General features: G+C 37.5%; 1 protein-coding gene across 12 annotated transcripts in view; it reads right to left on the bottom strand.

Annotated features, from left to right (window-relative positions):
* Positions 1-26226, bottom strand: part of LOC126255653 (serine/threonine-protein kinase MARK2) — a 301860-nt gene that overhangs the window by 8232 nt on the left and 267402 nt on the right. For 11 of the 12 annotated variants that reach the window (XM_049955420.1, XM_049955424.1, XM_049955414.1 and 8 more), the window contains one exon: positions 16227-16517. In XM_049955420.1, the coding sequence (XP_049811377.1) occupies positions 16227-16517 (291 nt within the window). Of the gene's footprint in view, positions 1-845; positions 2639-16226; positions 16518-26226 lie in introns of those variants that run through there. The other variant, XM_049955426.1, reaches the window with a different exon arrangement.

The raw sequence follows: 26226 nt of genomic DNA, 5'->3' as shown, positions 1-26226 counted from the left end.
TCTATCATGAAATTTCAATCTCATTTTTATCTTCAAATTAATGGTTTTAGAAACGTATTCTCTACAACTCAACAATACTGTGTTCATTGAAAGCGAATTATGAAGAGTTTCTAGGTTAAATACACAATATAAACAGAAACAACAGGGTAAATGCTGATTCAAACAACTTCAATTTCCATTTTGGTTAAGTGTTAAGCCAATGATCTGGATCTCAGAAATATAAACTGGATTTTTTTCTTCTTTTGTCGAAGAGAGAAAAGGTACACAACACACAAAAATACACTAAAATACTTACACCTATCAAATTTACATTTCTGCAAAAGTGCTAAAAATGGGGTAAGCCAAGTCTAAAATGTTTATTCAAATATTGTAATAACAAAATAAAATTTGTTGCGAAAAACATTTCCTTACGAGAGACTAATTTTTTCTGACAATACTTCACTGTGTGTCTTGGTTGCTTTGGATGTTGTGTTTGTATAAAGCAGTAATAAAAAATGTGTACTACTACTAATACTTAATGCTCTTTTAAATATTTAAGGCAAAAAACAAAAAATGATCATATAGTAGAAATGTATTAAAGAATTTTATTCAAAATTTAAAACTTTCAACAAGATGTGTTTATATATATATATATATATATATAATATATATATTAACTATATAATATATATATTAAATTGTACACACACAAAATAAACATACAGTTGCACAAAAGGGATTTCTGACCAATATTTATGCAAATAAAAATCAAATAATATACTCTTCTGTGTGATGCAATTTAATTTTATAACATACAATTTAAGAGCTTATCAACAGTTTGAGCTGAAACCAAAATTATGTGTAGTATACATAAAAGATCTTTAAGAAAATTCATTCAGTAAGCAAGTAAATGCAATGCACAAGCACTTTTTTTCACTTTAATATGAAGTACTGTTACCAGCATTAACAATGTCTATTTATTTGTAGAAAAGTTGTCCTTTACATAAAACACTTTCCATATCTAGAAAGTGCAACTAACAGAAAACAGAACACTGAATTTAATATAAAAAAGTGAGAATTATTGTTAACAATGTACCACGTGTTACTGGTAACAATTCAAGGTTTAGTTGTAATTTACAAAAGAGTCATATTTAACTAAGGCATCTGAGAAGAAGCCTGCATCAAAAATTGTACTGAAATGAAATTACTGCAAATACAAGAGTTGACAAATTTTCTAAAGGCACTGCTTAAGTACTCATTACTAACTCAGCATGCACAACTATTAAAGGAATGTTTTGCAGTCAAAAGACACTGTGAATTTTGAAAAATTGTCAAATATGATCACACTGCAGTAATGGCAAGATTAAGCCAGGCACCACGTCCTGAGTTCTTAATATCATTTGAAATAAATATCGACTTTGTGGTTTTAAACCTGAAAATGTTTATGGACTATTGTTCTGAGTATTAACAATAATATTTTCAAGAGATACGGTTTATGATTGCATAATGCTGGTCATGTCTTTTGTTTAAATGCACTGACAATACTGATTTAGTGACTACTAAACAGCATTATTTAGCACACGCATAAAGGATGAAAATAAACTGTTACCCTGACACTGTATTGTAGTTACTGAAGAAAGAATGCTACGTATGAAATATTGTGAGATGTATAGGACTCAAAAGGCATCTATGTTTAAATAAGTACACTGTGATTAGTCACTCAATACAAAACTGCATAAACAACAAAAAACCTGGGAATTTAAGAAGCTGACTAAAGTTGAGCCATTCGCTCAATTTCTATACCTATGTAAAAAATTAAAGGAACTAAACAAAATAAAAGGCAGCATGTTTAGATTATCATTGCCAATCTAAGTTGCTTGGTAGACAGCTTAGGGTAACATTCATTCATAAGTATTTGTTCCCCCAAATGAGATGCACGTTTATTTATATAGGCATGCAGCTGGAGAGTCATATAAACAGTCTTCTGAAGCAACGTTTCAACCCTGGAACTGCATTAAATAAAGTCTTGCACTAACAGTTGTGTGTGGATAACTAATATATGAAACCCAGAATCATGTACACCAAGTACATTAATGTAATTGTGCAGCTGAGGTAAGTATGAATACTTTAAGGCAATAATATTGCTCATGTTTGGAGTAAATTTCTGATTGACTTCTTGTGTTATAATATGGCACACACTAGTTTACAGCTACCCTTTACAAAACAGTCTCTCAAATGGAATAAGAAATTACAATAATATTTAAGGTAGACTAGACCTATTTCCTGTGTACTTCTATTTACAATACAATTAGATAATCATAAAATTGATTATCTATCAAAATAAACTATATCTGCAACAATAAAAAAATGTTGCAGATTTCATGCGAAAGTTAAATTAATAATTTATTGGATAGTAACAATTCCTGTTCAAAATACATGTGAAGCAAATAGCTGTCTACAGTCTGGTCTTTGGTCTCATAAAGACCTAAAGCTTGATAGCACCCCACATGTGAGCCTCACATACTGAATGATCTGTACCAAATCAAATGCAGAGCTCTGAGGATGCGTAATGTGACTCCAAGAGCCACGCATATGCATCAGTTTTTCTCAGCAAGGTTCACTGCTTCTGTGACGCCAACTCCCCTCTTAATTTTAGGTCCTAAGAATAACAAGCAGAAAGAAAAACTGCCTGTCAGTGTTAAAAATTCATACCTTTATCTTCTGGCTAAATTACAGATAAACTTTTATAGTATTAAATAGGAAACCTCTTTCACTCAATTTAGCACATTTGCCCTAACAGACAAGAAGATGCGAGTAGTGGTAGAAGAAAGAAAAGAACTAAAAATTTAAATATAATTTCAGTTGTGATCGATATGATTGATATAATTATACTACTAAGTGCAGTTGTCGAGAGAGATTAACAGACAAATACATATGCAAAACAAACCTTGCGGAAAGTTAGAGCCAAAAGGAAATGATGTATTTTTGAAAGTTATACAAAACTTCATAGTTAGCACAAAAATTGCGTCATGAGTTTTACATAATGTTAAATGAAAAATAATTACAGGAAGATGAGACACATACGCAAACAAGGAAAAAAAATAAGAAAACTTAAACATTTAAATTTATTAATAATTTATATATTATGTATTTATGAAATTATATCTAATATGAATGAAAGCAATTTTAGACGCTGTAAGCAGGTTTTATACATCCATGTTGGTTGAGGTCCTCCTTTGGAATAACTGAAAATATCTTCTTTAAAACCAAAACAACATTTCTTATGCTGTATATGGTGCTTGATACCACCAATCAATACGAACATGCCACACTATTTGTACGCTTCAATTTCATCCTGCCCTTGCAATTTCAAAATAAATCAAATATATGGCACATGAATACTGTAAAGCGAAATTGGTCATTTTCGATTGTAAATTATATATGATGGATGTATTAATAAGATTGAGACCAGCTCTTCCAACAAGGATTGCAAATTTTAAAAAATGTAGTATTATGAAACAGAACCATCACCCAACTGGTTGTTAAGTTTCCTTTTATAATGCAAAATATTTAGTGATTATAAGTTGTAAAATACACGGCTCTGTACTTTTCAGTATGTTCACAGACAGTGACATCTATAGCAGAAGCAATACACCAGTACTCCCTACGTGTGATGAACTTTCAACTGATCAACATAACTGCCACAGTAGATTACTGCAGCAGCATGTAACTGCAGCTAAACACAATGCAAAAGGCAGTCAAACGGAAATCCAATCAATTTAATCACAAATATGGAAATTGTACCTGAGAAAATACATGCAGTATTTCACTTATCCAATAATTATGCAGTATAATGTATGTGAAATTTTCAATGAGATTTGTATTTTAAGGGCATGGGCTGAGTGTGTGTGATGGTGTCATGTATGACAGAGCAATATATGTTTCGGCTGGTATTGTAGGCAGATTTTATAAAAAAAATGGTTCAAATGTCTCAGAGCACTATGGGACTTAACATCTGTGGTCATCAGTCCCATAGAACTTAGAAATACTTAAACCTAACCAACCTAAGGACATCACACACATCCATGCCCGAGGCAGGATTCGAACCTGCGACCGTAGCAGTCATGTGGTTCCAGACTGAAGCGCCTAGAACCGCACGACAGATTTTATCAACTTGAGTGTTTGAAATAATGTTATCACATTAAGCTGTCACACACTTAGAAGAACTTTATTGAAAACAGATTTGTTTTGTTAAGGGATGTTCATCCTTCTTTACTGCAGAAGAGAGGATATTCTTTACAGGACTTAAGAGTACACAAACATAAATCTCAAATAAAGAATGTAATTTTTAAAGCAGAAGACATGGAAATTTAAAGCTAGCATTTATCACCATCAAAATAAAAAACTTGGCAAGGTTCAATTGTTATGGAAGTTGCTAATAAGATGCTTTATGGAAAACACTCTTCCAGTTACAGTTTTCTACAATTAGTGATTGAAAAATACATACGTAATGAAGAGTAAGATGGTGATATAGGGGAATATGAAGTAGAAACAAAAAAAGGTTCAATAAAACTTAAACACGACAATGTGGGCCCATTTCACTGTGTTTACTGACCATAGCACAAAGAAGGAGAGTAGCAGCAGCATTATTCATTTGCCCCACATGACTCCAGACTCTTCTATCTGAAAAACTGTGGTTGCATGTCTGTATGATAGTACATAAAGGACAGACATGACTTGTCACATTCCTTGTAGTACATAAAGGACAGACATGACTTGTCACATTCCTTGGACTCTAAATGTTGTAGCCCATTATAGTTCACCATCAATTCCCAGAGACTCAAAAACTGGCAAATACCGCACATCACACATTAAATTCATATATAACAATTGTAATTTATCAATGAGTAAATGTTAAAATGCTAAATGAACTTCTCCATTACCTTCAATCCACACTGTGCATTCACTAAATATGTCCCCAGGAACAAAACGTATATTATGACAACTGAAAAAGAAACCCCTCGGCTGATACATTCCAGCTAATGCACCCACGAAGACATCTTCATCTATTTATTCCAATGTATAGCAGCAGCAAATGTCAACTACAGTTGTACCAGAAGGTACTGATTATTTTAGAATTTCTGACACCATTAACTGAATTATAACAGAAGTACGTTATAGTTATTTGGGAATTTCATAGTGATGCAGTTCCAATCAGCTCAGAGGCAATATGTATGCAACCATGTAAGTCAAGCGAGATTCCCTATCCGTGCTGAGCGCACTTCGAGGCAAAATCAACAATCTGCAGTTTTAAACAATGAAATGAGTAAAGGTACCTCATTGATTTATACTGCTCTCTATTTCTTTACCTACTCACCATGTAGCCGAAATGTTGAGCGACTGGCAGGTATTCAAAGAAGATTAAACTCAGACTATACCTTCTTTAGAATTAATAAACTGTTATGCAAGCACAATGGCTACAATGTCCTGGGCATGGCAGCCTGACTGAGATAGGGCTGTCTTAGAGAAAGTGGGTATAAAGAACAAGGGGAAGAAAGTAACACATGGGAGGGAGTGATAGCAGCTAAGGAAGGAAACAGCCTGATAGGCATTTGGCATTATTGAGCACATCCTAGTGTGAGCTGAGAGCGCTACCTGTGGCACATAAACCAATAGCATTCTTAGCTCTGGAAAGAAAGGGGGTGGGGAGATAGAAAAGTATAGGTGTAAGTTATACAACAAAAGAATGACATTAAAGTGAAGTAGCATGGGAGCATGGGTAGAGAGCTGGTGGAGACGAGCGGGCGGGGGGAGTGTAATCCAAATGTCATGTATTGTGATACAGAGACTGAAGCTGAGTACGTGCAATGCTACCCAAATCTGTTCTTTGCTACAGTTTGGTGAGGACAACTGAGGGGTCTAATGAGAGGGAGCTAAGCCACCATGAGAAGAAATTAAAATAATTTGGGTTTTCTAAAGCAGTGTACAATAAAGGGGTAACTTCTTTCTTCTTATTGTTATGTAAATTATGTAAAAGTAAAAATATCAATTTTAATGTAAACAGCACTGAATACGACCTTGGATGCTATAATTAATACAACAATTAAAAAAACACATATTAAATAGTTTTATCCTGGTTGAAATACTATTTCACAAGTGTAAGTCTTGTTATCTGGCATACATATCAGCTACAAAGAACTTCATTTCTCTTCTGGAGTATCTTCCCTGTCCTATGTTTCTGGGGATTTCAGGTTTTGGTAAATATCATGAAAAATTTAAGGTATCTGTGGCAGCATTAGTATCACAAGATCTTTTAACTTCAGGACTGATATGCATCTTCTGCATAGACAGAGCAGTGGTACTTCCTCAAGAAGTTGATCATGTAAGAATGATCAGCCAAGGGTTTTGGAGTGACAACTGGCATCTTCACGAAGAGTTCCAGTGCGTACCACTCTTCCATATCAGAATAGAAGCTTGAAGAAGAGCAAGCCTGGTTGTTTACAAAATTTCACAGCACTTATTTCCCTACGTACTCTACTTATTCGTGTCTGGAGCAGTCAATTTTTTTTAGACCAAAATAGGCTACATCAAAGACTTCATGTCTGCTTAGCCACAGGTCACACAAGGAGCAACATGCAGGACAATTTTGGCATGTTAGAAGATGTTCCAAGTTTTATATTTCTCTACTGTCACACTCATCACTGTCGGGTTGTAATGGGCTCCATTTTATCAGATTGATTTTTACATGGGCTTCACCAGTTATGATATGGTTTAGTATTTTCCATGACCTATAGCTTAATTTGGCACCACTTCGTGGACGTTCTGAACAGGGTAGCTGATAGGGGGTTCTTCTAAAGTGTTATTGAGGAACCAATACCTTAATTTTAGTCTTTTTAATCCATAAAGGCTAGCAAATTGTGGATGGCGCTCATCAAATGTCTTCTTGAACTGCTTGTTACGTTCATGAGCTACCCCATGAGACTTGGGACTGCTGCAACCTGATGCTTGGAAGAGTTTTTCCAGTGGAGTGGGCTTTAAGAGTCTTGTGACAAGCCTACAGGTTTTGTTAAGGTTTGTATTGATCTCCTTTGCATGCTCCAATGTAGATCATCCACGGTATGTGTGTTCAGCAGCAGAAAAGCAAAGTGCTAAAGTAGTGGTTCTAAGCACAGTAGGTTTAGTGCCCCACTTACCGCCAGTTAGCTTTTTAAGGATATTGTCCCCTGCAGCTACCTTAGTTCGGGTTTCTTCAAAGCGATGTTTCTATGTGAGGGACCTGTCAAGCGTCACTCTAAGCCAGTCTGTGCGCTCAAGGATAGACCCATTCCAATTAATGTGTAACGTTCAATTTGCTAGGCGTGTGTTCAGGTGAAAAGTGCAAACTTTCATTTTGGAGGGATTTGGATTGAGAGAGTGGTCACTGTAATACACTGGCATCCAAAATTAAAGTAACAAACCGCAATTTCCCGTCCTGTGTCTAATTCACGATATAATCATACAAACTGTCAACCAGATGACCATATGATCACGTTCTGCATGGAAGATGGCATTCTGGTCAAGGGATAACCATGCCACAATGACATCAGGACACCTATGAAACGAGGTATGTTTGCTGGTTAGTCCCACATCTACAATAGCCTGGTACACAGTCACAGATGGTGTAGTATGGCATATAAGTGATGCCTACCAGACCCTCTGCGGTGGGGGGCCAGAGAAAGAAAGGAAGCAGGACAGTTGCAAACTGATGTTGCCTGATGGCTTAGTGTGAATCGTTCTGTTGTTTCTCAGATGTAGCAACAGTGTACAGAGACCGAAACTGTATTTCAAAGACCAGGGCAGGACAGACCAAATGTGATTTCAGAAAAGTGTCCCGTTATTAGACTGTAAGGGCACGGCAGTACCACAATAGTACCACATGGCAACTGGGATGTGAGGTCACAGCATCCACAGGATGTGTTTTATCAAGGCAAACGGTATGCAGTTGGAGACCTGCTGCATGTCTACCTCTGACGTGTCTTCACAGAAGGCAACGTCTAGAGTGGAGTCATCAATATGCCACCTGGACGGTTGAACAGTGTCCCAATGTTGTTTTGACAGATGAGTTCCAATTTAGTCAAGAACAACTCTCAATGGATTCACATCTGGAGGGAACATGGTTTCGGGACCCAAACACTGTGGAAAGAGACCCAAATTGAGGAGGAACCCTAATGGTGTACGCAAGGATTACGTTTATCACCCGAACACCTCTTCAAGAAATTGTATGGGTGAATCAGCAAGGTTTAACTGCTTTCAGGTATCGTGACGAGGTCTTGGAACCTTATTTGCGGTTGCTGCGAGGTGCTGTGGGCCCAGACTTTGTATTGATGAATGATAAGGCTCGATCTTTTAGAGCACATCTGGTTGATGTTTACTTGGAAATGGAGATATTGCACGCAAGGTACAGCTTGCTCGCTCTCCCAATTTGAATCCCACTGAGCATGTCTGGGATGCACAAGGGAGATGGCTTGCATCACATCAGCATCCACCAATTGCTCTCCAAGACTGTGAGCACCTCTGCAAGAAGAATGGACATTATTGCCTCAACATGAGACTGATGACACCATTCACAGCATGCCACATTATTGTCAGGTATGTATTGTTGCCAGAGGTGGTCACATGCCATACTGAGCACACTAACCAGTTGTTGGAATGTGTGTGAACATCTGTTAAGTTGAAAATATCTAAAAACATTTTTGTCTACAATTATGCACACTGCAGTTGTTTACGTTGTGTATTATTTACACTGTTTCTACTTTACTATCACCTGTTTATACTATTTTATGGCAAAATACATGCTACCTTGCAAAATTGCTTTCATTTCTGACACCAATGTATGCTGAAACAGCTTCCAGGGTATTTTCCTACATTACTTCCACTTTCTCAAAGGTTTTTCCTTGTGCTGTGATACGCATATCATCAGCACAGAGAAAATATCTCTTATCTCTGGGAATGGGCTGGTCGTTCGTATACCGTATTTACTCGAATCTAAGCCGCACCTGAAATATGAGACTCGAAATAAAGGAAAAAAAAAATTTCCCGAATCTAAGCCGCACCTGAAATTTGAGACTCGAAATTCAAGGGGAGAGAAAAGTTTAAGGCCGCACCTCCAAATCGAAACAAAGTTGGTCCATTGTAATATGAGACACAATTTAGGTCGAATGAAAGACGATACAGCTACAGTAGTTTGGTTCGAGTCGTAAGCTTAGCAGTTAAGCTTTACCAGGTAGCCATTGCTATGCGTCAGGCGCTCCGTCCGTATTTATACGGGTACCCTTCCTTTTTCACGTGCTTCGTCTGGTTTGAATCGATTGCTTATTTTGCTTTGATCTGATAAGTGCAGTTTTCTTTGTTATAGGTGTTTACGTCACTCTAAGCTGAAAATGCATTACTGTACTGTGTAATGCATTGTTTGTCGCATTTTGATAGTGCGTGTTTACGGCCTGTCGCCGCTCGCGGCATGACTTGCTTTTGTGCGCGCTACCGCCGCTTAAAAAAAAAGAGGAATCGTCTCATTAGCGAAACAATGGCAAGAGACTGCTATTTGTTGTTATTTACACTGCTGCTTTCTTTGATAATGATCAACAAGAACCAAATGCGTATGATAGAACATGCGTATGATAGAACATGTTCTGAACGAGAGTTTTGCGAAAATTTTCCTCCGTTTGAAAATCTTTGTGGCCGCTTCTTTAGTACATCAAATTCTGCACAGAAATTAGTCATCTTACATTTAAAATCTAGTCAGTTGCCGTGCTTCATTTCTGACTGTATCACTATTAGGCATAAGAATAATACGAATATAAACATGACACGATACGTATATTCTTCCGCGTTTGCTGTTGTCTCACTCTAGTTTCGTAGTTTATTACGCAGACAGGATTTAAATGAGATAGCAGCAAACACGAAAGAATACATGGCAAAATGTTTATATTCGTATTATTCTTACGGTGAAGAGAATACTGCATGTGATTCACATTTCATCAGGTTCCTATTACCAACCATCTCTTCTCACAGGTAGGAAAAAACTCGGAACGTAGAGTTGGCCATATTGACATACATCCCTAACAGTCTTGCCAGTCGGATTTTCGTAGTACATTGAAATTCTGCTACATTCGAAGATGAACAATACGGAATTTGTATTTACTTCGTTGGATAATGTATGAAAATGCAGTGGTCGAAACTCGGGGCGGAGAAAAAAAAAAAGCTCGTCTTCTACCTTTTTTTAAAAATTTATTTTGGCGCCAGTATTTATCTTTGTGCCCACAAAGCACGCTTGTGTAGCGCTACATATATTTGACGGCAGAAGTTAGTTGTGGCGGCACCTATCAACATTTTTCAGAACTTCCGCTTGCTTTGCACTCGATTCTAAGCCGCAGGTGGTTTTTTGGATTACAAAAACCGGAAAAAAAGTGCGGCTTGGATTCGAGTAAATACGGTATATATTGAACAGGATGGGAGCCAGAACACTTACCTGAGAAAGGGTGTTTTTTCCGCTTTCTCCAATGACTTCTTGCCCCATTCCACGGCAACATAGAATTGTTGGGTCTGCAGCAAGGATTCTATACATTTTTTAGTTGACAGTCCCTAGTAGTATCACAGATTCTGAGCAATAGTTTCCGCTGGTTTACTGTATCATAGATGGCACTTGGATTGTGCAGAGCCACGCTCGTTCTCAATTTATTTTCATCTCTCTCATCTGTATGCTCTGCGAGTGCCAAGATCAGGCCAGTACATGATTTACCTGGTCTTAAACCAGTTTGCTGCAGGATAACTTTGAATCAATAATGTTACTGATTCAATTAAGTATCAGGCTTTCACACATTTTGAGGTGGTGGTACAGAATGGATATGGGTTAATAGTTGCTTGGTGAGTCAGGCTCTTTTCCTGGTTTTATGAGTGCTATTACATTAGACTACCTCCAGAGTTTGGGGATTTTAAACGTTTCAGCAGTGGTTAAATGGGTTAGCACCCAATTTTTGACATTCTGTCATATCACATTGTAACTTGCATTTCTCACATTTTTGTTGGGCTTGCCTTTCAGTAGTAGTTTATGCGCAATTTGATTAGGTGTTACTCTAGCCATGTCTTTGCTTTCTTTTGGGTCCCCATTGAGCTTTCTGATCAATTTCCATGCCATTTTGCTGCTATGTGACATGTCCATTTTCTCCAAGCTTTCAATCCATTTCTTTTGCCTTGTTTCACTTATTGCTGTCATAAGAGTTGTGCCACAAGCTATTTTCTAATCACTGAAAGGGTGTTCTGAGTACCATCTTTCATACTTCGCTCAGAGAGTCCTGGTATAAAGTTCTGTCTACAGCCTCTTGGGATGTGCTGTATGGGCATTTTACAGAGAATTTTATATAAAAAGTTTATTTACTAAGTACTACAACACTGAAAACCCTGAAATCTTCTGTTGTCATTGGAATGACGGTAAATGGGTTTTTGACTTCGGCATTTTTTTTACAACGTCGTACCACTGGTCAGGAGTGTAAATGAAATTTTCTTTTTTTTTTTTAATTTTCTTTTCTATTGTGCGAAAATCTCTGTCACTGGGTAAACAGGTATGTCCAAGAAAAAAGACATAATACTGAATCAAGTCATAGGTTCCTCTAACAAGGAGAGAATAGTACACTGTATTGCTTGTTTTGTCCACTGCACGAGTCTGAGGAAAGAATCAACCTTCTTTCATAATGAACATTTGAGGGATCACTAAGAGGTTTCATGATACACGATGCAATTTCTGATGAACCCTGGTCACATAAACGTAATACTCGAATTAAGAGTTGCAGATGTGGAAGCGAAGGTTGTATACCCACATCTGCCTTAGGTAGAACAATGCCTCTGGTCACTGTCAGTACTGGAATACGCCTATGCTTAAAGCTGATCTGCATTGAAAACTTTGGCATATGCTCCACATTTTACAGGTAGAACTCCTGGTTCTTATAATTTTCTTTCATAGAGGTAGAGCATTTCAAATATGGATTTCACATTTACAACTTACAACTTATGTGTATTGTCTTTTTGCTAGTAAGAGCTTCTGTATTCCGGAAACTTTTTAATGTGGTCTAACAGTATCCAACGAGACTTCACTCTTTTGTGCTTAACATTGCCCATCTATCTCTTTCCGTGATGTGATGTATTAAGTTCAATGGCATTTTCATTGCTAACTACATCTTCACCAACCTTAAGCACATTCCTGTCACCTCTAGCCATTGACATTTTTCTGTGACACTACAAATATATCACAAAAAGCTTTAAAACATACTCTACACTTTGTCCCAGTCGCTGATGTTACGTGAAAAACAAATGAGTTCTCTCTTCTGCTCACTCCTACATTATTACAGTTTCTAGCATAGACATGACTGCAATCTTTAAGCTCAATAATATCGCCGAGATATGTTTCCTGAACATTGTAGTCCAGAAGCTTGTAAAACCCACAGATCCCTCTGATTAGTTTTTGCAGTCACATCCAGGTCCTCATTGTTTTGCTGCTACTTTCTTACTAGTTATATAACTCACATACTAGTTCCCACTGTTCTTTTTCCTCTTTACATCTACTCTCTTCCATTTATCAGGGTTATTTCTGCATTTTTACCACCACTTTCAAAATTCTCTGATGCACATGGATCCACTTTCTCTCATTATTGTAAAACAGGATTACTAGTAGCACAACAACTTACTTACATAGAAGAAAGACCCAACATGTTTACTGCAATGTAAGGACAAAATGCAAATTATGTTTACTACATATAAGAGGACTGATATATAGAAGGAACAATTACATTCTGGAATAATATGTTCTTCCCCTACAAATGATAAATCTGCAACTCTTATGACAGGATGTCTGCAATTCACATAGCAGAAATCAGTAAGTGTCATAGCTCCTCCTCTCTCTCAAAATGACTATAAGGCTGCATTCAAGAAGATTGAACAACTGCTGCACAAAGAGCAGGAACTATGTGACTTTGTTCCAGCTCCCAGGATTGACACTATATGGTAATAGAATAATGAAAATGGACAAGACTCAATATTTAATTTCTTGTGACATAGTTCCCTCTCTCACTAGACTCCTCAATTCATTTGCATGATGATTAATGGTCACTGTCCATATAATAAGGCTGGGCAAAAGTAGTATCAGAGTTACGATGCGAGTGTTTTCAAAGATTACCCTCTGATGGGATAGAATAGGTTGAATAGTTAAGAGTGTCTCAACATTCAATATGATTGACAGAAAATCTTTGTTTGCCGTTTTGTTGGATATGCTCACTTCCATGATCTTTCTAATAATTTAAATGTAATATAAGTGAAAAGGATATTAATTAATATACTTCTCACCAGTGTGTTTTGTGACTCACTCCTTACCGAGTTAAAACTGTTGTAAGAAAATGAGAGTGCCTCTCTGTGCAACATGATCAGAAGACATTTACTGATAAAACTGGTTGAGTGAGCACCTAACTGACAATAAAGAATATGTCACAAAAAAGACAAAACCTTACATAAAACCTCAACATTAAAAACAAGGAATTATGTTGCTACCAGGGGAGTTGTGATGTGTGTTACAAGAGGACAGTCCTTTCATGTGGGTCTTCTGCAGTGGTTGGCTGTAAGTGTAGCATAAGGATGAAACACGAGTTTTCTTAGTTTCAGTGAGCATCTGAGCTCTACATTGGAAGAGTTGAAAAGAATTTTGGGCAGCACATTATTCACATTACAACAAGGTGAAAGATAGATGAAGCCCTGATAAAGGATGTGGTTAATCTGTTCCAGTCTGGATTGGTACTGAGTAATAATTGGGTGGCCAGAGTTGTTCCTCTGCAGTTGGTTAGAGGGGTTGTTTGGGAAATTAAGGCATATGTGGAAGAGGTGTGGGAGATCTATTTGTGGAACAGATTTGGGGGTATGACTCTTAGTGACAGTCTTACTAAGAATTTCTCTATACTGTGCAAAGTATTGCATATAATTGGATATAACTTTCACAGCTGTACACGCAAATGAATTGCTACCATCCAATTATGGCCAATGGCAAAGTTGGTCACCCAGTGGTAGAGCCTGCTGCTGAGCACAACATGCTCAACTTCAATGACTGCTTCACATCCCATCACATTTGGATATTCCACCACCTGTCCCAATATCAAATTTTCTAAATTGGGTAAACTACAACCCCCCCCCCCCCCCAAGGTTCTTATTTTGTTACAAACACACACACACACACACACACACACACACACACACACACACACACACACACACACACAGCAAGCGGGAGGAGGGAGGGAGGGAGGGAGGGAGAGTGTTAACGTTTAGCAGCTAGTGCAGAAATAGCTCCAAGTTTTTATGTATCAATGTGTAAATAAAACCTGAACTATGACAAACTACACTTAGTAAGCCTATGTTCATAAGAAAATAGCTCTCTCTGCTTCCTAATGAACACTAGAGACCTAATTTAATATATACTAACAAATTCCTGCCAGGAAACATTCCAACGTAGAACTGCCATACAACAGCATAAATTCTATGTCTCAACTTCTTAACTGTAAAGTATTTTTATATCTCAAGGTATCAAAACAGACAAAGTGAAAAAGCCCATTACTATTTCATCTTTGAAACACACATACACCAAAACACCCGATTCGTCATCAACTATGATCAACTATGGACATCTTTACATTGAAACTATCAACTTCTTTAATACATAGAGATTAGGTTCGTCATATACAAGTATTTTAACAACATGCTATTCTGAAGGGCTACTTCTCAATGGATGTCAACAAATTGATTTCCACATAAAAATGACTACAAAAACACGTGTAGTGTAATTCATTATTGGGTGTTTTTTGTCACATTGTTTTATTGCCTTTGCTATTATTGGTCAATACACAAAAGATTAATTTGAGTTGAACTGTCACAACAGCGTAGATTATATGACACAGTGGGAGCAAGTAAACACTTTTAAATCTTGAGTAAAATGAAGGCTGCAAACTACTAATATTCTGAACATTTGTATTAGAACAAACGATCATATTTCCAGGCGAGACTCTTGAATGTAGGCTAAAATTAAACATTGTCTTCAAACAAGATACATGCTGCAGCCGTAACAAATGCTTTTTATCAAATGGGTACTGTTAATTTATAAGCATTCAATAATTGCAAAACTACTTTCGTATGTAGTTACAGAAATAATATGGGCTGACTTTGTTAACTTTACTCACATCCTACAACTGGCAATACAGAAAGGAAATATTTTTCACCTTCAGTTTTATATTTAGGACAATCCTCAAATAGCCTTCCACCAAGTGGTAACAATGCTTATAATTCGTGGTCATTCTATTTATGAAAAACGAGAAGGAAACCTTGTTATGATTTCCAATGTAACAGCAGTATCTTTCACATATCATATGTGAAAGGAGCAGTTACGATTTGTGGTATAATCACATGCACTAATTCTCTGTTGTTTCAGCAGCACTGGAGTGGCAGTCCTTAATTCCTAACATTCATCTCTAATTATTACAACATAAATTGCATGCAAACAACTGCTTGAAGATTCAGTTGTCCCCAAATCCATTTCCTTTCATGTAACTTAAGAACAAATACTTTTCTGAATGCCCTCAACAAACTACCATTGACCTACGTATCTGTCTATCTTTGTTTTTTCATTGTTACAACAAAATGACTGGAATGTATGCTCTACAAAAAGGACCAACAGTTTTAACCATATATCGTAAGTTACAATGTTATTACAGTTCAACAAACAGAAACTAAATCGGATCAATTGTGCAGTCACATTTCAGCAAATTCTTGGACATTACTATTTACTTGCGAATTTTCACTCAATACCTAAACTTTAGCCATGCCCACACTTTGAAGAGTATCCCCTTCCCTTTCATTGTTCACTCAAAGAAAATAACATATCAGTTTCAATCATGAGATTATTACATGCTTAAGATGATCTTTGGAAAGAACTTAAGCATACAGTCATTGGTGTTATGAAATACTGCAATGAGGCCCACAGTACTCAACATGTACAGTGAAAATCAATACATATAACATGAACAATAAACATAATTTGGTTTACATATATCTGTATGATATAACGAAGAACACATTACCGAATTATTGCTGCTGAGGTGTAACTGTTTTAACTTCAGGAAGTATGAGAGGTTGTCTAAAACACTACAGAAACTACGTTATTATCTAATTTGACAGACACTTACCGCTTAGAAAATCTGGAGGATAATTTAGAAAAGAATGATGATGTCCTGCCCGAATGGGTAATTGCAGACGTGTCTTGCGTTTGGAGAGGAGTGGCCAGCCCATACGCAGCAGCCGTATGGTTACGACGATTCTGTCCACTGTGGAACGTTGAGCGACTTGGGACATTGCGGGGGAATGGCTGTCTGTTGCTTACAGCCGGAGAAACTGGTGGTCCACGACCACCACCAGTTGTTACCATGGTCACTCCTCCTCCACCAGCACCTGTGCCTGCTCCACTACTCACTCCCGTGCTGCAATCCCAAATACAGTGAGTTAGAAACTAATATATAATTCTGAGATTTATTAATGGTACACTTAGGCATTCTTATCAAAATATCTCTACACAGACATTTTGAAGTCTTATACTAAGACACAAGGAAAATTCTAAAAAGAAGGCAACATATCTGTGATAGTATAACATGCAGTAAGGTGTTTAATAAAAACATAAAAAAGATTCACAAGCAGTTCTGTTTGTTGCTAGAATGGTACTATTGGCAGTGCAGTATTTAAGTGAGAACTCTCAACTGTTTCTATCATGAATGGTAAAAAAGTGTTTCAATTAAAAGTTAATAATGGATTAGATCTTTGCTGTTAAATCATTGAAGATGCAATCACTTTACTTCAGGAACATAACTATTTACTACTAACAATTTGAAATTGTGATTCATGACATGCGCTACAGTAAAAAGGCTTTAAATACAAATGCATATGAAAATGTCATTGCATATTATTTCCTCTTTAAATTGCAGTGATCAGACAGTATTAATGTGTGCACAGACAAGCACATACACATTGCTCAAAAGAGTTAGATGAAAACTTGTGTCCACATCCAGTATGCTGAATCTATTTTGATACATGGAGTACCTGCGGTCTTATTGTGTAGCCTGAGATCTTCACTTTTAATGTATATAACGACTAAACTCATTCTGGTTGTCTATGGGAACAAGGGAAAAATATTCCTGGATTTGCAGGTCAGAAGTACACTTTTTCCCGATTAGAAATACACATTTTTCCAAGTGAAAATATGTTGTCCGTGTTACATGACAGTACATTTTCCCTTGGAATTTTAAAACTTATCTATCCTTTCAATGGTACAGACTATATAGACCAACGTAGAACTTCCTGGCACTTTAGGAAAAAAAAAAAACACGCATTTGGGGAAGATCTTTGAAGTGCAGCAACATTTACGCTGCATGTTTCTGTATTACAGAAGTATAAATACAAATTCTACCAAACACAGCACATTATTTTCCAAAGAATTGGAATTGAGATTGCAATGCACTTTTGTCGGCCAATTATATCTCACAACACATTACCTATCCAGCAAATGACAGCAGATATTCAGAACATAATACACGTGATGTAGCAAGAGAAAAATCATCACTGCAAAGTAGCGTGAACACACAAATAGGAAAAATTCATGGTTTAAATTTATATACATACAATATAGCTATAAGAGAAGTCAAGCTTTCACATATAATATTGGTCTTTTGCGTGTGTGTTACCCGTTAAGATATATCGAACATAAATGTGCCAGTAAAATTTTAAATAATGACATAAATGTCTGGTCTTCTGGGCCCGAAATTTTTGTAAGTGGCTAGTCACCAAAGTGTTAAGTTATGACAGAGTAAAATGTTCTGCAATTTAAGAAATTCATAAAACATTCTCACACGTAAAACAGTTCATCTTTTAAAAAACGAAATTTACTTTGAAAGTAACACTTCTCAAACCACCACTCTCAATATTTTCTCGTGACATGCTAGAAACAGGTTTGTTTGAGCAGCTGCCAGAAAACAAGTGTTGCTGCACACGCACACTTAAAATGACATAGGCAGCCAGTGCTTGGTGTTTGCTCTGCTCAAACTCCTTTTGTCACACTCCTGTTTGGAATTTCATGTGTTGTTGGGTATCGTGACCATGTGCAGTACTGCTGCATGTTGTTCAGAGAGGAGATACAGAGTTATTGTTCTTAGGGCAATTGTTTTATCATATCCTATCAAGATACAAAATTAAAAAGCAGTCCTTGGCACAATATTCATTTCAAAACTAGACCCTACAACTCAAAGTACCCTAATATTTTCCTATGTGGTAACTTCAACAAATATATATATATTTTTTACTCATACTTTGAAATAATGTTATGTAGCATTTGCAATCAAGTTTACACCCATAAAGCACTGCAAAAAGCTTTTGAGCAGGAATAAAAATTCCTTGGGGAAAGAAAGCAAACAAACAAACATTGTAGACACCAAAACTAAGAACAATAAGCTTTTCAAGACTCTTTTAAACTGTATAAAAAATTAACAAAGTTATTTGGGAAGCCAAGATACTGTAAACATAAGTGGCAGTTTTATTCTATTCCGAGAGTAAATACAAAGCCTTAGGGCAGTTACAATGACAAACACGATGTGCTTCCAGGCTATAGCTTACTGAAGAATGGTGTTCTGTAAATTTAATACGTAAATAACACAAATTAAGAAATTACATCAAGCCTAGAGGAGTCCCAGACAAGTATTGAACCATGTCATGCGATCAAAAAACATTGTGGTTAATGGAAGGCAGATATGTAAAGTTCTCCTAAAGCTTTTCAGTGTGGTTTTTGGGAAGCCAATTTTCTAGGAGTACCAGTACTGCATCATCTCATGATTGGTTCTTCATTATGCCGTAAGTGCCTGAAGATGAAAAAATACACTAAAAATTCAATGAACAGTTGAAACTAGCCAATAGTGATGAATGAAACACTTCATTTCACATAAATTGACAGCCTCTGCAGAAAGAATTAATAAAAGACAAATTTCTTCTGCAAATCAACAAAAATAACTTCATTGCTCTGCAATGCAATTATGCCCGAGTACCAACAATGTGGAAAAAATAAAATAAAAAAACTGAAGTTAATAACATATTTTAGCCTTCTGCAATTATGTGAATGTATTCACTCTATAACTCTTGGCCACAGAAATCCATTTTGTTTCCATTGGACGTGAGAGCTATAAACGACGACAGAACAGCAAAACCACGGAACATCAACGCGGGTCACTCCTCACTGCAACTCTGACTGCTCTGTGCATGTGTGAAACTGGCAGCTTAGGCAAGCGGGAAATTTTTTTCTGGAGAGATCTGTCTGCTTGTATCTACTACTTATACAGCTAACAGCCACACTTCGCAGTGAGAAGCAGGAGAAAGGTGCTTCTCTTTACGACTTCAGCTCTATAAATGCGCGTAAGTCCATTGCCAACTGCTCAAACGAACCTAATTTAAACACTTGTGATGTTAAGCACATCGAGAACAGTTTGTTATTAAGTGCTGCACTGACTTTGTCCTAAAGCCTTTGACAAATTTTGCTGTTGGCAGGCAGTTGTATGAGAACTGTGTTTTCTAGTTGCAAATAACACATTCTCTTTGTAACTAGAAGTTTTATTTTGGTGTTATTCTCTCATTTATGTTTTATCGCTGCAGTATTATTCTGCAGTTGCAGGCTAAAGTAAAATTCTTTGTCAGAATATCTATTCTTATCTGCAAAAATTACAAAAATTTAACGGAAAACTAAAACTATGAGAAATTCCCAAAATTCTAAAAATTCCTGGGTTTTTCCCGGTTTTCTCCTAGAAAAAAAAAATCCCAGGCTTTTCCCGGGGTGTATACACCCTGGTTATGCATTAGTGTGTCAGGTGACCTCTACGAAGGATGTGCATACCATTGCCTTAGTGTCCTCCAGTGGGGTACACATATGGCAGTTGTCACTTATGGATGCTATATTCAAGCAAGCGCACGCAACATAACATCTTAATGCAGTGCAAGGAGCAGGGGCAGTCAGTCTGAGCCAAAAAGAACAGACTTTTTGTTCCGTCGTTGCAAGTACGACACTGGTGGTCATGGAAGGCCCTGTAATGACTCTATCATACATGAATGCCATCCTCCAAACGATAGTGCAACCATATCGGCAGCATATTGCCGAGGCATTCGTCTTCATGGATGACAATTCGCATCCCCATCATGCAAATCTTGTGAATGACTTCCTTCAGGGTGATGACATTGCTTGACTAGAGTGGCCAGCATATTCTCCAGGCATGAACCCTATTGAACATGCCAGGGATAGATTGAAAAGGGCTGTTTGTGGACGACGTGACCCACCAATCGCTCTGAGAGATCTACAACAAATCACCACTGAGGAATGGGACGATCTGGACCAACAGTGCCTTTATGAACTTGTGGGTAGTATGTCACGACGAATACAGGCATGCAGCAATGCAAGAGGACGTGCAAATGGGTATCAGTTGTAGCAGTGTGTACAACAATCTGGGCCACCACCTCTGAAGGTCTTGCTGCATGGCGGTACAACACGCAATGTGTGGTTTTCATGAGCAATAACAAGAGCGGAAATGATGATTATGTTGATCTCCATTCCCATTTTCTGTACAGGTTCCGGAACTCTCGGAACCAAGGTGATGCAAAACTTTTTTCATGTGTGTAATATAGTTATGATTTTTTAATAATCTAATTATTCTTTTTGGTACACCCTGTATATCCTGTCCTGGTTTATGATGTCTTCATGGGTCTAGCACCATATCAGACATGGCACGTATAATATAAGCAAACTATTTAAAAAACACACCCTACTTCTTTCAGGTGGCTGTTCAGTATGCATAAAATATTATGAACAGAAATGTCCTGAGAACAGGAGTAAATATTATACCACGTATCTGTCATACTAGTATCTTTAGCACCAAATATAATCACAAAACAAAATTTCCACACAAAGTGACAGTCACAAGCTCATCTTCAAGCATTTCTTATTATTAGAGCCCCTTCCCCCTATTACAGCGAGGTGGAGGTTGTAGTATCTCATTGTTATGAGCACAAAGGAAAGGGAAATGATGATTCATCACCTTTTTTTTACTGTTGATATGAACAGCTGTTACATTTTTCAAACGACTCTTTCTTATTTGTCTGGGAAGTATTCCAGTTTCTTTGAGCTAGAAGATTCATGTGAGCGAATCCAGTTTTTTCTCAAAGAAGAAATGTATTCAAAGCTAACTTTGCCAATCATGTTGGGTTTGGAAAATTAGTAAGAGAACAACTGGACTTCATGTGGAAATTTGCATTATCTAAATAAAAATATAGATCTTTTAATCATCACTAATTACCTAAACATTGCAATAATTGACAGAATTTCAAACATTGTTTGCACATTTTAGTTTACAATACTGTAAAATGCTGACTGTTAATTCCCAAAATTCAGTTTGTACCTTCCTTCTTGACTGCAACCTGAATATAAGAGACAAGGCACATCTGTTTGTAGCATTCCTTGCTTTATTTCTTCGTTTGTTGTCCTCGGTGTCAATGTACTGTGTTGCTACACTGGCTGAAAAGTGTGTTGTGAACACCGACTACTTTAAATGATGTAGCCGACAGGCGCACATTTGCATTTCACAGTGCTTTTGTAAACAAAAACTCTTCAGAAAATTTGCACCCTTTATTCCCTATTAGCTAACAACTTGCTGCTTTGTGTGACATAAAACTAAATACAGGTTACATAAAACCAGCAAAGACAAGAGACATGCAACATAGTACCCATTTCTTCAATCCTTAGTTCCTAGAGTTTTTCTCCTCTCTAATCTTGCTACAGGTGTACATGGTGGGCTTTCCTTTCTGTGAAAGAATCTATTATCTCATAAAAGTTGGTCAAAAATTTTGCTACATGAAAAATCGAAATGTCGTTGTCTAACACTGAAAAAACTGTTAATACAAATAGGACCCAAGACTGGTGTGGTTTCTCTATCTGATTACGTCTATTTTGTCATTGTCTGCTAGATAAAACAAAATAGGCCTTTCTAATACTGCAGCAAGTGTAACACACAAATAAACGAGACTATTTTGGCACAAATGGTCATTTTTATAACACAAAAGAATATAATTCACAAAGTACCATTATCAAATGCCTATTAGGCCTACTACAAGCAAAAAACTTTATGTTGGGAAATAGTTTCACACTTCAATCATACGCTCCAGTTTCTCAAGCATGAGATCGAAAAGTAGTAGTACGAAATTTTTATACAAATTTGGGATCGTCATATTCTTCCTTAATTTGTGTGATGTCCCCGTTTCTTCTCCTTCCTTGTTCTATCAAAGTCTTGTCATCACTAATTCTGTAACTATCCCTGTGAATGTCAAAGCTTTTTCACCGTATAACTTCACTAACTCTGTCCCGCGATTATTCTCCGATTAGGCATTGTTACATGTTGGTACAACGCGTTTTCCGTGCTACTTCCAGAATAGAAGTTAAAGCGGCTGCTAGCTGGGGAGTGTACAACTGGCCTTTAGTAGTATAGCGATCTGGCCAAAACTTTTCTGTCAGAATTTCATTTTCTTAGATACGCCGAGAAGATAATACCTAATCTTTCTTACCTGTTATTCCTGTTAGTCTTTTATTTCCACTCTGGTAGTCTGAATGTGTGGATTTTGCAAGTAATTGTAACAACACTCATCATTCGCAAACCCAATCAACCACATAATCAGACAGCGGTTGGCATTCATCCGTTCGGCTTTACTTCGCTCATCTTGTATAGCCCTTTTTGTCTGCAGGGAAGTTTATTTCTAGGTGCGACGAGGATTCCTCTGACAAACATCATGTGCACTATACACGAATTCACAAATCATTCAGAAATCAACTTAGAATGTGTTCAAAAACCGACAGGGATGCGTTTCAAAGCCATATGAATAATCAAATGGTTCAAATGGCTCTGAGCACTATGGGACTTAACATCTGAGGTCATCAGTCCCCTAGAACTTAGAACTAATTAAACCTAACTAACCTAAGGATATCACACACATCCATGCCCTAGGCAGGATTCGAACCTGCGACCGTAGCGGACGCGCGGTTCCAGACTGACGCGCCTAGAACCGCTCTGCTACACCGGCCGGCTATGAATAATCGATAGATCATGTGCGCTGAAGACTAGGTGCTTTGTGAAACAAGGTTTTTTTCCTGAAGAAAATGAATCCCCCCACCCCCCATTCTCCCTAGATCCAACCAGCTGCGCATGCATGAATCTGGCAGCTTGGACATGCCAGTAATATTTTTCCTGGTAGCATCTAGCTGCTTGCTGCGACTGCTTACACAGCCAAAAGCCACATTTCTGTAGCCAGAAGTGGGAAACAGCACTACTCAACTGCGCATGTGTACGATCCCGCTAGTAACTGCTACAACGATTGTGACGTCACGCTCATCGGAGGCAATTTGTTGTTGCGAAGCATTGCATAGTCTTCCCAAAGCCTTTGACATATTTTGCAGTTGGCAGACGCTTGTCTGAGCACAGTGTTTTGTTGCTGTTTATGGCGCATTCCTTTGCAATTAACGTTTCATTTTCGTTTTTTCTCTCGTTCATGTATTATTCCTGCAGTATTATTCTGCAGTACCGGGATAGAGTACTATTCTTTGTTAGAGTATTGGTTCTTACCAGTAAAAATTACAAAAATTTAACTGAAACCAAAAACAGTGAAAAATTCCCGTAAATCTAAAAAATTCCCGTAAATCTAAAAAATTCCCGTGAATCTAAAAAATTCCCGTGAATCTAAAAAATTCCCGTGAATCTAAAAAATTCCCGTGAATCTAAAAAATTCCCGTGAATCTAAAAAATTCCCGTGAATCTAAAAAATTCCCGTGAATCTAAAAAATTCCCGTGAATCTAAAAAATTCCCGTAAATCTAAAAAATTCCCGTAAATCTAAAAAATTCCCGTGAATCTAAAAAATTCCCGGATTTTTCCCGGTTTTCTCTCGGATGAAAAAATTCCCGGGTTTTTCCCGGACCTCCCAGGTCGTAGACACGCTCTTAAATGATGAAATTAACATATATAGTTATGCAAACAATACTTTTGACAAAACTGAAAATTACTTTGGAATTAATTAAGAGCTAGCTTTGCTAACATGTTGACAAATAGAACCAAATAGATCATTTAAGAATACTATTAGTTGTTCCTCCAAATGTTTATATGTTTATAACCATGGACCTTGCCGTTGGTGGGGAGGCTTGCGTGCCTCAGCGATACAGATGGCCGCACCGTAGGTGCAACCACAACGGAGGGGTATCTGTTGAGAGGCCAGACAAACGTGGTTCCTGAAGAGGGGCAAGCAGCCTTTTCAGTAGCTGCAGGGGCAACAGTCTGGATGACTGACTGATCTGGCCTTTTAACATTAACCAAAACGGCCTTGCTGTGCTGGTACTGCGAACGGCTGAAAGCAAGGGGAAACTACAGCCATAATTTTTCCCGAGGACATGCAGCTTTACTGTATGATTAAATGATGATGGCGTCCTCTTGGGTAAAATATTCCGGAGGTAAAATAGTCCCCCATTCGGATCTCCGGGCGGGGACTACTCAAGAAGACGTCGTTATCAGGAGAAAGAAAACTGGCATTCTACGGATCGGAGCGTGGAATGTCAGATCCCTTAATCGGGCAGGTAGGTTAGAAATTTAAAAATGGAAATGGATAGGTTAAAGTTAGATATAGTGGGAATTAGTGAAGTTCGGTGGCAGGAGGAACAAGACTTCTGGTCAGGTGACTACAGGGTTATAAATACAAAATCAAATAGGGGTAATGCAGGAGTAGGTTTAATAATGAATAAAAAAATAGGAGTGTGGGTTAGCTACTACAAACAGCATAGTAAACGCATTATTGTGGCCAAGATAGACACAAAGCCCATGCCAACTACAGTAGTACAAGTTTATATGCCAACTAGCTCTGCAGATGATGAAGAAATTGATGAAATATATGATGAGATAAAAAATTATTCAGGTAGTGAAGGGAGACGAAAATTTAATAGTCACGGGTGACTGGAATTCGTCAGTAGGAAAAGGGAGAGAAGGAAACATAGTAGGTGAATATGGATTGGGGGGAAGAAATGAAAGAGGAAGCCGCCTAGTAGAATTTTGCACAGAGCATAACTTAATCATAGCTAACACTTGGTTTAAGAATCATAAAAGAAGGTTGTATACCTGGAAGAATCCTGGAGATACTAAAAGGTATAAGATAGATTATATAATGGTAAGACAGAGATTTAGGAACCAGGTTTTAAATTGTAAGACATTTCCAGGGGCAGATGTGGATTCTGACCACAATCTATTGGTTATGAACTGCAGATAAAAACTGAAGAAATTGCAAAACGGTGGGAATTTAAGGAGATGGGACCTGGATAAACTGACTAAACCAGAGGTTGTAGAGAGTTTTAGTGAGAGCATAAGGGAACAATTGACAGGAATGGGGGAAAGAAATATTGAATTTAATTGATGAAAGGAGAAAATATAAAAATGCAGTAAATGAAGCAGGCAAAAAGGAATACAAACGTCTCAAAAATGTGATCGACAGGAAGTGCAAAATGGCTAAGCAGGGATGGCTAGAGGACAAATGTAAGGATGTAGAGGCTTGTCTCACTAGGGGTAAGATAGATACTGCCTACAGGAAAATTAAAGAGACCTTTGGAGAGAAGAGAACCACTTGTATGAATATCAAGAGCTCAGATGGCAACCCAGTTCTAAGCAAAGAAGGGAAGGCAGAAAGGTGGAAGGAGTATATAGAGGGTTTATACAAGGGCGATGTACTTGAGGACAATATTATGGAAATGGAAGAGGATGTAGATGAAGATGAAATGGGAGATAAGATACTGCGTGAAGAGTTTGACAGAGCACTGTAAGACCTGAGTCGAAACAAGGCCCCGGGAGTAGACAACATTCCATTAGAACTACTGACGGCCTTGGGAGAGCCAGTCACGACAAAACTCTACCATCTGGTGAGCAAGATGTATGAGACAGGCGAAATACCCACAGACTTCAAGAAGAATATAATAATTCCAATACCAAAGAAAGCAGGTGTTGACAGATGTGAAAATTACCGAACTATCAGTTTAATAAGTCACAGCTGCAAAATACTAACGCGAATTCTTTACAGACGAATGGAAAAACTGGTA

The sequence above is a fragment of the Schistocerca nitens genome, chromosome 1 (genome assembly GCF_023898315.1).
Source record: "Schistocerca nitens isolate TAMUIC-IGC-003100 chromosome 1, iqSchNite1.1, whole genome shotgun sequence".
Classification (NCBI taxonomy): Eukaryota; Metazoa; Arthropoda; class Insecta; order Orthoptera; family Acrididae; genus Schistocerca; species Schistocerca nitens.
This window is presented reverse-complemented; position numbering and strand designations above follow the sequence as displayed.